This window comes from Gopherus evgoodei, chromosome 9 (genome assembly GCF_007399415.2).
Source record: "Gopherus evgoodei ecotype Sinaloan lineage chromosome 9, rGopEvg1_v1.p, whole genome shotgun sequence".
Classification (NCBI taxonomy): domain Eukaryota; kingdom Metazoa; phylum Chordata; order Testudines; family Testudinidae; genus Gopherus; species Gopherus evgoodei.
In genome coordinates, this window is record NC_044330.1 from 16,948,579 (window position 1) to 16,964,767 (window position 16,189).

A 16,189-nucleotide genomic window follows, 5' to 3' on the forward strand; every position below is an offset into this window, starting at 1 on the left:
CCCCTTTAAATAGTTTGACTTGCCCAGTTTAGATAGGTATGCCCATTTTTAAAGGAATGATCCAAAGATGCCAGACAGAAAACTTTGTACTCTGTAATCCATAATGGCAAGGGACACAACATTTCAAACTGCTTCATTTAACCTGCTTTAATCCTCAGTGTAGATGGGACATTTATTAAAATTTATTAAAATTCTAAAAGGGTGTCCAACACATATTCTTAATTTTACCTCTCCAAACTTGAACAAGTAGTATATGGCACATATGCCAACTTAATCTTTCTTTGTACAATATTTCCTATTTCATTCAAATAGACTGTGAAAAAATTAAAATGCATGCAAAGCTTTTAATTTTAGCTCACTCAGAACAAAAATGGAAGCAGACATTTTTATTCATGGTTTTATCTAACACTAGTTTAACCCTGGAGAGAACAACAAAGACACAAACACCGTAGCAAAACAATTTTAGTTAACAGTGGATTCAGATTATGGAACATGGAACATGAAACTACTAAAAATATTTCTAATCAACAACTAAACTCTGTCATTAGAGATCCGTCAAACTTTTTGGAAAGAAGTAAAAGACTGTATTTTTTCACCCATTTTTGTAATAATGCTTTTAATATGTCAGGATTCTAATAATAAGGCATTCTAAGTCTAACACTTTGTGACCAGGATTTTTCAACATTAATGTCAGGTACACCAATATGGGGATTCTGTACTTCTATCCATTTTTAAATATTACGGGTTGAACATGCAGTACTTTTGCAGATTATGGTAACACTTCCAATGTTATTTAACCATACAAAGTAACAAAATGACTTTTGAAGTGTCATAGATCACTTTTTTTTTTTTTAACTTTTTACTAATTACCTAAATGTCAATAAGGCCTGTTTCTACATACTAAAATAAATCTGTAGAGAAGAGAGACTTTTGGATATCAGAGTAACTAACACATATGAATGATAACTGTTATTCTCCAGAGCATTAATATTTTCAAAACAATGTTAATAATCCAAATGTTCAGGGTTTCTACAATATAGCCCCCAATTTTTTTTTTTAAGACTTTCTTCAATAGCTGTTACATGAAAAGGCTGGGGAGGGGGAGGAAGGAAAGGAGGGAGATGGGCGGGGAGCAGAGGGAAGGAGATTTTTATACTTTAAAATGCACAGGATTCCGTTTCAGTTGTTCCTTTTCACACTGAAATGCATAACAATGTTATCATCCTCCAAAATGCCCACAGAATTCAACTTAGATTTTGAAATTCTTCCATTTTGATAACAGACATTTAATAGCAACAATTAAAAATAACAGTTTGAAAATTCATACAGATGAAATTATGGAAAAAAACTCTGGCTATTAAATTTCTGATGGTCAATTTTCTTTTATTGGCGTGCCAACATGCAGCATTAATTTACAAATGAAAAGCTGCCCTTATTGTCACTGAATTTTTCATTGTAACCTAAATTCTGTTTTTCTATTTTAGGTTTTGAAATGATCAAAATTAAAAAATATATATTTCTATAACTGGATATGCAATAGGTAGCAAAATAAAAATGACCACAATATATTTTAAACATATAATGCTACTTTGAAAAGGTGCAGAGTCCTCAAGAATGCATTAGAAATATAGGCAGAAATTGTTCTAAAACAAAAGGTTTCATATTGTTAATAGCTGTCTGAGAAAAAACACCAGTACAAATAAATGCAGATTTTCATTAGTTACGAAAATCTAAAAATGTATATCAAGATATATATCATCACCTTGGTTTTTGTTTTGGGAACTACAAATACTTTGTCTTATCATACAGGTAAATTGCGCACAGTTCAACTACAAACAACCCAGCTTGAAGGATACAACTGAGATTCCCTCTACCAACTTCTATTTTCCTTTTCCATTCTTTGCAGATTTCAAAATCTGAAGCTTCAGTTCCTTGATCATCATCTCTAACTTTTCTCTTGCTTCTCGTTCTTGTCTCAGTTCATCTTGGAGCTCTTGTCTATCTGTCTCTGCATGATCCAGTCTCTGTCTTAGTTCTGCCAACTGCACAAATAATTAAAAAAGAGGAGAGAGCAATTTTTCTTTTTTTAATTTTAACATATATATTTGTAAAAGCCAAGTATTCATTTAATGAGCCAGCTGATTAATGTTGTAAGTATCAGATAAAAATATTTCAGATGAACAATGTGTCTCAGATTAGTTCATATAGCCTTTTTTAAAATAAAGAATCTTTTTCAAAAAGTTGCAATGTACTGGTACACTATTTAATGGCAACAAGGTAATACTATATATGCATACCCACTGTGGTACAGTACAAGTAGATCCCCACATTGTGTATACACCAGACCCTTGCTAGAACGTGGGATTTGGGAGCCATGCACGGTAGCACGTTAATGTGGGGACCGCGTTAAAATGAATTGCAATTAGTAATTAAATTTGGGATCCATGGCCACGACCGTGTTATATGCAAATTTGCGCTATATAGATGCACGTTCTAGTGAGGGTTCGGTGTACTTATATATGTTTTCATATTAGTATATAAACTGTCATACCACATCATATCATTAGTACATGTAATCAGATATTAAGTCCCTGCCAGTGGTCAATACCAGATGCTTTTCATACTCCATAATTTTTGTTCTCTCCGTTTATTTGCCTTGCCTGACAAAATGCTACTTTATTCCGTAGGCATTAACGTGCCTCTATAACTAAGGATGTCACCAGAATAAGACATGATGGGATGGTCAGGTATGATTACCTTTAGTTCAAACCAAAGAGAACTCCGCAAACTAAAGAGGAGAAGACTATTTAAATTAATAAATTTGCTAGTCTCTAAGATGCCACAAGTACTCCTCGTTCTTTTTGCTGATACAGACTATCTGGCTACCGCTCTGAAACCTACATATATATGTATAAGTTAAAACGAGCATACATATAGCACAAATAGTTTGAATAATATAAAATCAATGTGCTTACTTCACTAAGAAAGCCATGCTAAGTGAAAAATATATTGTAAAATACTCCAAAGCCAAGAAATTCAGAGTTACAGTTCAAACTCACTAGAGCGATAGAGAATTTAAATTAATTTGCTACATGAAGTTACCTACTTTTGCAAAGACAATGACCTCCATACCAAATCATTCTTGGCAAACTGATTAGTGTATACACTATGCTCTTGGGATTACATACTATCATTTCAATGTCACATGTCGATCATGCTGGAAACTCATACCCAAAGTTAACCTGGTCGCCATGAGCATACACACACTTCTCTCCTTAGCAATCAATTCAATATGTTCAATATATTTTATTACTTAATGTTGAAGATAAACTGAAGAACCTGATGACCAGTTATGCAAATGATACGGTAATGCCAAGCTACAAGTTCTCTCATAGAATTCTTTGTTCATTTCTGGCAATGACACTGATGAAGATTTTGTTGATCTGATAGCTTGAGGAGGTGATCTGTTAGAGTTGGTTGGAACATTTTGACAAAAACATGACATTTTTGCATTGTTTTCAGTTTTCCAAAGAGTTAGTAATTGGTGACCTTTGAAGGCCTTTTTTCCCCATCTGCTAAGGAATAATGTTCCATGTACAATGGGTGATGTGGAAGATGAAGAAATATTGTTTTGAGAGACTAATTATGCACCAGCGTCAATAAAGTGATTGTGGCTAATGGCCTAAATTATCAAAAGTGACTACTGATTATAGGTAGGGCCCTGCATAAATCATGATTTCACAGAGCACAGAAATTGTAAAAATTCCCCCAAATTGTGAATATCAGTCAATTTCAAAGATGAGTTTCACAACTAAATTTAGTCAATTTCAGGGACAGAATCAAGAATCTAGCCTGGAAACTGACTACACGTATTTGTAAAACTCATTTAATGCAAACTCTGGGAAATTCAATACTTTGCCATTCACACTGTTGTGAATTCACTATTTTAAAAAAATGTCATTTATACAGGACTTTAACTTATGGATACCTAACCTGAGATACCTTAAGGAGCCTGATTATCAGAAAATGCTAAACACTCATCCTCTGAAAATCAGGCTCCTTTAAGATATTGCAAGTTAGGCATACAAACTTTAAGGCACCCAAAATCATCAGTCACTTCTGAAAATTCAGTTCAGCATGTCTTAAAGATCTTGGATAAGGAAAGATTTATATATAAAAGCAACTCAGCTAATATACAAGACAAAAAAGTAGAAAAGAGGAGAAACCTCTTGAATTTCCTTGAAGTACCATTTTTTAATATAATTTTTATAGTCTGTCTCTCGGAGGTGGAACCAACTCAGAAGGAGAAAAAAATGTACAAGTTTGCCCCACTGGTTCAAGGACCATTAAAAGGGTGAATGTTTCATTATCCATTTCAGCCACTGGAGTGTGTCTAATTCCTATGTAGGGGTTTTATATACATACTAGACCAACACTTTGGAAGCAAATTATGATGTTTGGAGGATTCCTATAAGTTCCCATGGGATTTTCCAGATGATTTTCCAATCAGCTTTTTAAAGGCTTGGAATTAAATTACCTTTACATGTAGTATGTTTTAAAATTTCTTGTATTTCTCGTTTCTAGTAGTACAGGGAATACATCTGAAGCAAATAAGACCGCCCTGCTGAGACTATGTAGAACTACAGCACTCACAGCCAAGTGCCTGTAAAACCAAAACTGTCTGAAGCAGCTCTTTAGTAATCCATAGGTACATATAAAAATTGTACAAACACATACACCAAGCATTTACACCATAATTTTGGCTGGATGGTGGCTCTAAGAGCTCACATTTTAAGAACAAAGGAAAACGTATCCACTGTGTCCTAATGAGTCTAAACTGGTTTGAAAAGATCTCTGAACTGAAATAAAAGTCTCCCCATTCTTTTTTTAAGAAGGTGGTGGGAACAGCAGATATGGATGCATTTGTGAAAAGTGACATTAAGCCTAATGCAGTAAAAACAAAGAGGAGAAATGAGAGAAATAAATCAAATATTGAAGCCATCTAGTAGAGAATTGTAATATAAATATAACATTCATTTGGGTTTTGGTAAGAGTGTCTCTTACATTCAAACTCCTTTCCCCCCAGAGGAACTATCATGGATTCAGGTGTCTTACTCTAGATTTTTCCTCCCCTCCATTCCTCTCCATCCACAAAACTTTTTAGCCTGCTGATTTTTTTGGGGGGGGGTGGGGGGGGGGGAGCTCAGCCAAGTTGCTCAGAAGGGTACCTTAAACAGTGATGACAGTTATACTCCAGCTCCCTAATTGATTCACGTATATTGATAATCCAATAATTTATCTACAGCAAAAGGGCCTAATGAAATCTGGAGAACTCATCTACCTCTACAGCTGTGGGTAGCCCACCCAGACTAAAATGTCTTGGAGGGATAAAGGAGAATAGGATTAGCAAAGTAGGAGATTCAGATAGCTGGGCACTTACACAAGCGTAAGCATTTTCTACTTTTTCTGAAGTGTGCCAGGCACAGCTAGACCTCTTTCTTCATGATCGAGGCCAATTAGATGGTCATTTGACAGTGGCAGGCTGTTAGCATGGACTCCTTGACTCTACTACTGTGCTTCTGTGGAGAGCAGGTAACAGGTGGAATGAAATAATATGCATAATGCCATTGTGATGTATGCAGTGCAGAAGCCAGGAAGAGAGCCTCTGATTGCACTTTCTTGCAGGATTCCAGGCATTTGGAAGGATCCATTGGCAGGCTAGTGATACTGGCTAAACTGCTCCACCGTACTTTGTAGGGAACTGGTGGCAAGTATGGTAAAATGGCAGATTAGACTAGACCATTTTGCTACACTCACTGAGGGAGCCAGGAAGAAGGGACTTGCACTCACAACACCCTCAGGATGGTCTAGCAAGAAGAACAGCGATCCAGTTTAGCTCTGAATTCCGCTTTTTTTTGGCTTCCCAGCAGAGGGGCATTTCTCACAATTTAAAGCTCTCAGAGGTAGAGAGCAGAGCCTGCAGATGTTTTCTATGATAAAAACAGTGAACTCAGGATCTCTGGAATGCTACACCCAGCCTCTGAAGAAATTACTGTTCAAAAGAATCATACTTCACTCAGGTGTGACTGTGATTGATGCTGACAGGTATGGCCAAAATCAATTGCTAGTAACATAGAAATAATCAGAGAAAAACGCTTGAATAAGCTATACTATCCAGTTGAACCACACAGCTAAACAATTGGGAGTTTATATGAAAGAAATGTGTTTAGCCTCATAAAGCTAACCTTTTAAGAAACCCTTTGGAGAATAATTTACTGCTTGAGCCCTCCAAAGAATGTACACTATACAAAAAACATATTGAACACAATTATCTTCATAAAACAGAATATGCTGTTGTCTGCAGTAATGGGGCTTGTACCAGATGTTTAGTAAATCGAACTACACACAGAAAGGATTATTTCCGACAGCAGAGGTTATGAATCCTACTGAGCAGAATGTCATGAAATTAAGCTCAACAGAAAGGATTTCTGATCCTAAACCAAATACTTCTTCATTCAGCCATGTGACGAAGTGGGGCTGTTCTCAATGTTTCCTCTGAATACTGTAGGGAGGCCTCAGTTTCCCCTATGCATTTCTTAAGTCACTAAATGGTGGAATAAGGGAGTGTAATTGTTGCAGAGCAAAGGGCCAGTGCACCTAAATGGCCGACACATTGTCTTCTGGCAACTAATGGCCTGGGCCCTTACCCCCTGCAAGGAGATAGCTAAAGGTGTTGGAGAACAAAGGAATCAGGTGACCTCCTGGCCCGGGAAAGGGACAAAGCCCAGAGGAGGAGGGGCTGGAGCGTGAATCAGTTTGGAGCTGGCTGGGGACTGTGGAGTGAAGCGCAGACGTGGTTGTCTGGCTCACTGCCTCCCAAAATAGACCTGGCTGAGAGGTCCTGTTCTCTGTATCTACAAACTCTGTTTTAGACAGTGTTCCTGTGATCTAATAAACCTCTGTTTTACTGGCTGGCTAAGAGCAATGTCTGACTGAGAAGTGGGGATGCAGGAGCCTCTGGCTTCCCGAGGACCCCGCCTGGGCGGACTCACTGTGGGAAACGCACGGAGAGGCAGAGAATGCTGAATGCTCCAAGGTCAGACCCAGGAAGGTAAACCCATGTGAGCTTCTTGCCCTGAAGACAGTCTGCTCACAGAGAAGAGACTTCACCAGAGTCCTGACTGGCTTCACAGGGAGCAGTTCCAGAGCATCACCCGGGGACTCCATGACAAGCCAGTAGCTGCTTTTCATCTTGTGGTATTTTTAGTATAGAAAGGAAAATATAATTTTATTGATGAGTTGATCACAAAGCTTATTGATTTGGTCGTTTAGAATTGGTTTATAAATAATTAGGATGACTAGATCTCTATGACAGAAGGACTGAGATCTGAAATAATTCAAGTTTCATGGTAAGCAAAACTTATTAAAAAAAATATTTAGAAGAGTCAGAATCCATGCTACCTGCTGACGTATCTAGCAGGATAACAGACACTAGCTCCTACAGAAAAGAACAATGATATAGATTAAAAGTTATTTAGTCTAAAGAAGTGAAAGTCACTACAGCTTTTGACATAGCAACTTTGGAGACAGGAAAGCTGGGGGAACTTCCAGAGGTAATGAATCGGGAGACAATCATGGGATGAGGAAACCAGACTCTGGCCTTCCTCTCCAAGAGGACTCTTAATCAAATGAAAATCTATGAAAAGTAGAGGTGGCCTCACCTGATACTGTAGTGGACTCTGAACATACAAGGGAAGCTGTCAGTCTAATCCAGGGGTCGGCAACCTTTCAGAAGTGGTGTGCCGAGTCTTCATTTATTCACTCTAATTTAAGGTTTCACATGCCAGTAATACATTTTAACATTTTTAGAAGGTCTCTTTCTCTAAGTCTATAAAATATAACTAAATTATTGTTGTATGTAAAGTAAATAAGGTATTTAAAATGTTTAAGAAGCTTCATTTAAAATTAAATTAAAATGCAGAGCCCCCTGACCAGTGGCCAGGACCCAGGCAGTGTGTGTGCCACTGAAAATCAGCTTGTGTGCCGCCTTCGGCACCCATGCCATAGGTTGCATACCCCTGGTCTAACCAAAGTGTGGCCAGAGAAGGGGCTGCTTTCAAGAAATATAAGCATTCTTTTTTTCTCTACAACTAAAAATGAGAATATTTTATTTTGTTTAGCTTACAAGTGCAAATCTAAATGTATTAAGTGAACCATTTTTGTTTTAACTGCATTTTCTCCTCATTGTTAAAAAGTCTCGTTTTTATTAAATTACTGTGGTATGGTTTAATGCAGGCATCCCCAAAAAGAAGAGAACTGCATAACCTCTAAGGAGAGATACTGACAGGTAAAGAGTTTCTGTGCCCTACGTCCCCTTCAACATAGGACACCTCTGTACATGCCTGTTGACCAATCTCCATGAGCTATGTTGCCATCAGGTGAACAAGAGGGAAAAGGCCAAAGAAGATGATGAAAGCTGGTAGTGGTACAGCTAACACACTTCATCATAACGTTCAAAAGCTGACCTGGCAACAGACTAGTACAGTTAACTTTACTTGGCAATTTCATAATTAACTAGGTGGTGCAAGACAAAACACAAGGCAGATTTCAAACAATATTTGTCTCCTTACCTGTGCTGCATATTCAGCTTCTTTGTCCTTTTCTAAACTGGAGTCACAGGTACACTTTTGCCTCATCACTTGTTCCAGTTTTTTCTCCAAGTCTCTCTGCTCAACATAAAATTCTTCCATTCTTTGAGCATGCTCAGTTTGCAAAGATTCAAGTTCTTTTTGTAAATTCTGCTGCTCCTCAGTTAGTTCCTTCATAACTTTAGAGTTACTTAGCATTTCCACTTCCTGTCAAGAAATGATGAGGATTATACATAGAGTTATTCTAAAATCACTACAGTCAAAATCGGTGTTTCTATTAATTTAAATGGGTATCTGGAATTACTGAGGAGAAACAATCAGATTGTCCACTTTGCTGCTGTGTAAATAGGAGTGTTGAATTCTGTAGTAATTACGCAATATAACAAAGTGGTATTGCCAAACACCCAGAGCTTCCAGAAACCAACTCACAGGTCGCAAAAGTGAACCTATGTGAGCAGCCGTTTCATTTTGTAAACCAATTAAAATAATAAGAATATTTGTTCTTTTACATTTGTTCTTTTATATGAAAATGCAGAGATCAAAATGGGCTGGCTTGTGGCAGTTTAGCAAGTCAGTATTTTTTCTGGATATTGCTAAGTCTCTGAACCAGGCGTAATCAAACTAGTGATATATACCAGAGCCTACAGGCAGCCTGAAATAGCAGCTCTGGGAGGCGTGAGTTATCCCATTTTAGCTCAGTTGTGTTGATTCTAAAGTTAATTATACCAATGTTAAAATGGAATTAACTACTTTATTGCTGGTCAAAGAACACATGAAACAAAGACAACGCTCAACTGACAAATGCATGCAAAGCATGCGTGAAAGAGAGAGAATCACACTGTGAAGGTATGAACAATCTGATGCAAGTGGCATCTTGCTTTGGGGCCTCCAGTGGACAGACTTTAGTTTGTGATCAGAGTTTACGATAATTATATTTAGCTTTTTCTTCAATTCAGTTCCTGTACTACAATTTCTCTGATAAGTATCTATGGAAGAGAGGGTTTTAAGGCTAGCTATGGAGAGCTGCAGAGGTCTCTGTTACCACAAATAGAAAGGAAAGAAATCTTCTGTATTTAAATTATTTTTTCCTTGATTTGAGTTTAACAAAGAAGCACAGCCAAACTGCTGATGACAATATACTTTCAAGAGGAGAGATATTTTTCTGCTGTAAGGGGAAAAACAGACAAACCCAGCTGGAATATTTAGTTAGAAAGTTACTATAAAAGGGATATCTTTGTAAGCAGCCTAAACAGTAAATATAAACATATTAGAAGCTGGCAGAAGTGGTTAACTGAAAACTTAATTACTACATGGAACCAAAGAGGAAGATAATATTTATACTTTCACAAAAGTTTATTTTTGTTCAAATACCAACACACAGCATCTTTCATCCACAGATCTCAATGCACTTTACAAAAGGTAGATAACTATCATTTTTCTCCATTTTACAGATATAAAAACTGAAACATGGAAAAGTAAACTGACTTGCACAAGTTCACAGTGAGACAGTGAAAGAGCTGATGACAGAACCCAAATCTCCTGACTCCAAGTCTGGTGCCCTAGAGATTGAACCATATAACTTCCCTGCAACTCTGAAACAAGTCTTGTACCTGGTGCTGGTGCCCATTATAAAAATCAAACATCTACCAAACTGTGGCACTAGAGGGAAGGACTGGTGAAAAACTATATTGTGATGCATGGAATCAGAGTCAATATTTCAAAAGCTATCATTTGGTGGTAAAAAACCTTGTGGGATCAGCCAAACCACAACCAACTGAACAGAAAAGTTGATGGTTTGGAGCACAAAAGGAGCAGAACATATATAAGCCAAAAAGGGGCCTAGGACAATCAACTGTAGTGTTTTTAGCCACAAATGAATAATCCTGGAATAAATTTCACAAAAATCTAGAATAAAATCATAACAGATGAACAATGACCTAGAGCAACTCAATCCTTTGCTGAATTTCGTGCTCAATCCACCTGAAAAGAGAGACTTGCCTACTGAGAAGTGATTGAACCCTACCAGGGTTTGAAACACTATTCAATAGTTTTTGACAAATGTTTATTTTTTAACTTTTGGTGCTGAAGAAAAAAATCAAGATTAAAATTAACACACATTCTAATTAAAAAACAAGCATTATAAAAATCACTATAGCACATATTAAATGGATTAAAAACTGGCTGACAGATGTCAAAATACAATTGTTAGTAGGAAATCATCAATGAGTGGCATGTTTTTACTAGGGTTCTACAGGGATTAATACTTAGCACTACACTTTTCAGTATATATTTTTGTTAAAGATCCGGAAGAAGGATAAAATCACTGCTGATAGAGTTTGCAAATGGCACAAAGATTGGTGGAGTGGAAATAATGACATCATTTATACAGAACACTCTAGATCGGTGCTTCTCAAAGCCAATCCGCCGTTTGTTCAGGGAAAGCCCGACAGTCTGGTCCGGTTTGTTTACCTGCCATGTCCTCAGGTTCAGCCGACTGCAGCTCCCACTGGTCACAGTTTGCTGTCCCAGTCCAATGGGGGCTGCAGGAAGCGGCGCGGGCTGTGGAATGTGCTGGCCACCCTTCCCACAGCCCTTATTGGCCTGGAGCGGCGAACAGCAGCCAGTGGGAGCCATGATCGGCTGAACCTGCGCATGCGGCAGGTAAACAAACCGGCCCGGACCACCAGGGGCTTTCCCTGAACAAGCAGCGGCCTGACTTTGAGAAGTTCTGCTCTAGATGACTTGGTATTCTAGACACAACAGACAACTTGAGTTTTAATTCAGCCAAATGCAAGATCTTACATCCAGGATGGAAGAATGTAGGCCATATTTACTGGATGGGGGGACTGTATCCTGGAAAGCAGTGACATTGAAAAGGATTTAGGGGTCAGGGTAGATAACTAACTGACATGAGCTTCGATTGTTATGCACTGGTAAAAGGCTAACAAAATCCTTTTGACTGTATAAAGAGGAATATCAAATATAAATTCAAAGCTGTCATTATCTGTTTATATGGCCTGGGTGGGACTACTGCTGAACAATGTGTTCAGTTTTGATGTTCACACCTTGCGATGACGTTGAAAATCGAAAAAAGTTCAGAGAATTGCTACAAGAGTAATTTAAAGTTTGGCAAACATGCTTTACAGAGGGAGACTCAAAGAGTTCAATCTATTTTATTAAAGGAAGGGTTAAGAGGCTACTTGATCACAGTCTGTAAGTTCCTACACAAAAGGAAAAGACTCCTGGTACTAGTGGGCTCTGTAATCTAGCAGGCAACGACATAACAAGATCCAAAGTCCAGAAGTTCAAGCTAGAAAAATTCAAACTGGAAATAATGCACTTTTAAGGAAAAAACAATGAAAGTACTTAACCATTGGAACATCTTATCAAATGTGTGCTTTCTCGGTTACATTAAGTCTTTAAATCAAGATTTGATGTTTTCTTAAAAGATATGGTCTAGTTCAGTCATAAATTATTGGCTTTAAGGTGGAATTACTGGGTGAAGTTCAATGTTTTGTCAGACTAAGTGATCATAAAGGTCCTTCGTGGCCTTAATCGGTAATTCTGTGAAGATGGCTGTGGAGTATGTATTTACCTGCTAACTGAACTAGAGAGTTAACACAGTGACACTACTTAAGCCCAGATCTTGCAATTTACTCTGTGTAGGAACAAGGATCTGCCCACACTGAACCAGTTGCAGGATCAGTGCTAATATTTATTCATTCAAGGTAAAGATTACCACAGTGTCAACAGGACCTATATATCATTGACGGTGCTAAACTTTATCGCAGGGTTTATGAGCGACTCAACTAGAGCAAAGGTCCTTGTGCATATGTAGATGCAAAGTTCAAGTATAAACAAACAAAAAAACTTTATTTTATACTAAACTAAATAAGCATGAAATTCATCCCACTGCAAAGGGCCTGCACAAAGCCTTGGGCATCAAACAAGCCCTTAACCTCTGCAGTGGGCTGAATTTCAGCCTCATTTACTATTAAATTATATTTTCACGTACATAAGGCCTAGAGTAAAATTTTGGTATACAAATGTAGTGTGCATGCATAAAAATTGTGTGAATACAACTTTAGCAGGAACATTAGGTCACTATTTTTGTAATGCCAATGCTGTTTAATTCTAGTTAACAACAGAAATATCCTGTAAAAAAAGGAAATTTAAGTACAGTACCTGAACTGTGGTTTTAAAAATATATTATACTACTCTGGAAATGACATTTTATTATTGCTTAATTAAATCTTAGCTATCAATGAATGCAGCATTGCTACATTATTTCAAAAGTAAGTGCACCATATTGTACCACATGCAAAGATAAAAGGCAAAGCTTTTGTTATCTGTCAATCCTAAATGCCAATGATAGCTAGTAGAAGGTTGAGATTTTTCTAGTGACCAAACCTCCTCAATTTTTCAACCAGATATAAACTCAAAGTATAGTTTTATTCATTAAGAATTCTTCCCTTTTGTTAATGTTACTGAATAGGTTAAAAGCCTAAGACATGATCTGACAGTATGTGAGAGATGATCTTAAATTTTATTCAGAACTGAGTCAAATAATTATTGTTCAAGTAGCTAACAACTTGCAGCTCATTTGAAATAGTTAAATGTAGAGTAAATTATGTCAACTGCTAATGAAACAAAGGAAGGAAGTTTCTATTCCGGTAATGGTTCAGACAGCAGCAAGATCTTAAACTATCTGGCATGTGATAGAAAAAACACAGGGTTTGAATACAGTCAGCTATTAAGCTACACTTTAATTATTAAGGTCATATACTAGTTGAGCATTTAGCCTCCAAACCTACAAATTAACACCATATAGGACCTATAGATTATTTTGGTTAAAAAGTGGATTTTGACAATTATACTTAAAGAATTCTATTAAAATATGTAATATCTAAGCACCAAAAATTAATTAGAAAGTGAAGCACGTGGATTTTTTTTCTCCCAAGCTGCAATACACATGTACCAAGATCTGAAACTTGGTAAAATCCATTAAAAATGGTTTTATAGTTTATACTGAAAATGTTAACATAACTTACATTAGAAAGACAATATAGTGAATTTCAGGTTCCTAATATGAAGTATCACTTGTGCTTTATTTTTAATAGTAGTACTGATTCTAGGACCAACAACCTAACAGGAACAACAGTTTTCTGGTAATAAAATCAAAGGTTGGTACTATACCATTTGAAGCTGCTGCTTCTTTTGCAAAATAGTATTCAGTTTTTCTTGCTGTTTAAGGTAGGTTTTCATTACTTCCTCCATGATTCTTCCCTTGTCATCTTCACAACTGATGTCCTTGATAGTAGTTGGGGATGAGGTTTGTGCACCATTGCCTATTTCAACCTGGTTAGATTCAGCAGTGGCTTTGGAAGTGGCATGTTCAGATTTCCCTCGTCTTGCAGAATTAGTTGACATAGGTGGATCTTTAAAAGACAAAAAGGTAGCAAAACACTTGTGGAAATTTGTTTGTTGAAATTCCAGATTGCAAAAATACAAAGCAACCTATAAGATTATGTAAAATGCATAAGAATGTAAAAAAGAATGCAGTAATATATGAAAATTACAAAATTGGCTTCCCTTTGATCTTTACTAAAATAGATATTAATGGGTATAAAAGCTGAAAGAACATGAAAGCAAGTTTCAAATTTCATTATCTACTCACCCACACTTTTATGCAGTTCTGTGCTAGTTTTTAAGTCGATTTTTTCCTGCTCTTCAAGAGAGAGTTCTGGATATGAGGCAGCTTTTTTGTGTTTAACACTATTGACTTGTTTCTGTGACTGTCCAGGTAAAGATTTAATTACTTCTGAAATCTTGACTGCTGTTTTTGTAGCTTCTTTACATTGCAATGTAAGGGATACATTTGGAGCAACCACTTTATCACACATGTAAAGGTAATAGCTGAAAGAGTAGAATAGCAAAATTAACAAGAAAAACTAAGATTTAACAAAAGTGAATGAAAGCAGCAGTAAGTTATATTTAAGATGATTTCAAATATCAAATGTTTTATACGTATAAAAAAATTGCAAGAAAAAATAAATGAATGTCAGAGGATGTTGTGAAGGCCAAGACTATAAACAGGGTTCAAAAAATAACTAGATAAATTCATGGAGGATAGGTCCATCAATGGCTATTAGCCAGGATGGGTGACAAGGAATAGATCACTTGTTCTGTTCAGTCCCTCTGGGGCACCTGGCATTGGCCACTGTCGGAAGACGGGATTCTGAGCTAGCTGGACCCTTGGTCTGACCTAGTATGGCTGTTCTTATGTTCCCTTTTAAAATTGTTCTTGTATAATAGAAAGCATAGCTATTTACTGAATCTTTATGCAGTGATTACATAATCTAGGATCTTCAGAACCAAATCAAGTGGAGGAATCCAATTTTCAATTGATTGCTTTAACATGACACACAAATTCCTCATTTGGATGCAAAAAATAAAATAAATATAAAGGCACTTATGCATGTTAAATGACCGTTTTAGTTTCTCAAGTCTTAATCTGAGGATTCAAATGTTGGATATGGAAATCCCATTAAAGATTCTTCTTTTAAAAACTGGGTTCAGAGGCTCTAGATTGTTATAAGACGCCTTAGAACTCTTACAACTCTTTCATTAACAGTATGTCACTGTAATAAGTTGTTAGGGAAGATTACCAAGGTGAAATCAGCAGTTGCACTCAGAGATTAATCATATTCCTTAACTAAGTGGGATGTTAAAAGGGTCATTTCTTCTCTGAACATTATTGTTGAGAGCCAGATTTATGTACAATGCACTGCTGGAATCTCCCAACCTACTTTATTCAGTATCAAAAAGAAATGTATATTTAATCATCAATACATTAGTCACACAGCAAATATATTTTATCACAGAAAGAATTCACATCTTAGATGACAGCGAAAAGACAGAAGGAAAGCATTATAGTCATACAGTTTTGAAGAATCGTAATTAAATAAACATTACATTTTCAGTTCAGAAGAAAACTTCTTCCCACCAATCTTAACTATTAGGTCTTGTGCAAAGTTACCTCTAAATTTTTACATCCATGTGCGGAATGAATTTTGTTATGTGCACCAATATGGAGGTGATGTGTGGCAAGGGTGGGGCTGAGGGGTTTGGAGTGTGGGAGGGGTCCCTGCCTCTGTTGAGTTCTAGCAACCATCCTAGTTCTGCAACAACATGAGGTGGCAACATCTTCCTGTCCATCCAGGATATCACCAGAAAGTAGACTGACAAAAGCCAGCGTTATAGAAACCACAGAAGAAGTTAGAAATGCAGCTTCATGTATGTGCATGTTGACATATGGCCCAAACCTCCATGGCAGGCCAGTATCATTGTAGCCAAGCTTGATTTTTACCTTAAGTGGTAGTAATTGCAATGACAGGAATTTGTCCTCAAGAAGATGCACCCTCTCTTACCTGTAATTGACCATAATTTCCATGAACTCTATAATGTTTGATGAGAGATGATTTTTCAATAGTTCACTAGGAGGCTCATCTGAGAAAACAGAGAGTGCATATTTGAGGCTT

At 36.9% G+C, this 16,189-nt stretch overlaps 1 protein-coding gene across 1 annotated transcript in view; it reads right to left on the reverse strand.

Annotated features, from left to right (window-relative positions):
• Nucleotides 1-840: 840 nt before the first annotated feature.
• SKIL (SKI like proto-oncogene) overlaps nucleotides 841-16,189 on the reverse strand; it is a 29,700-nt gene continuing 14,351 nt past the window's right edge. Inside the window, exons 4-7 of the mRNA XM_030575173.1 lie at nucleotides 14,326-14,564; nucleotides 13,845-14,086; nucleotides 8,631-8,855; nucleotides 841-2,042 (exon numbers count right to left, since the gene is read on the reverse strand). Coding sequence (XP_030431033.1) covers nucleotides 1,881-2,042; nucleotides 8,631-8,855; nucleotides 13,845-14,086; nucleotides 14,326-14,564 — 868 coding nt within the window. The 3' untranslated portion in view covers nucleotides 841-1,880. The remainder of the gene's footprint in view (nucleotides 2,043-8,630; nucleotides 8,856-13,844; nucleotides 14,087-14,325; nucleotides 14,565-16,189) is intronic.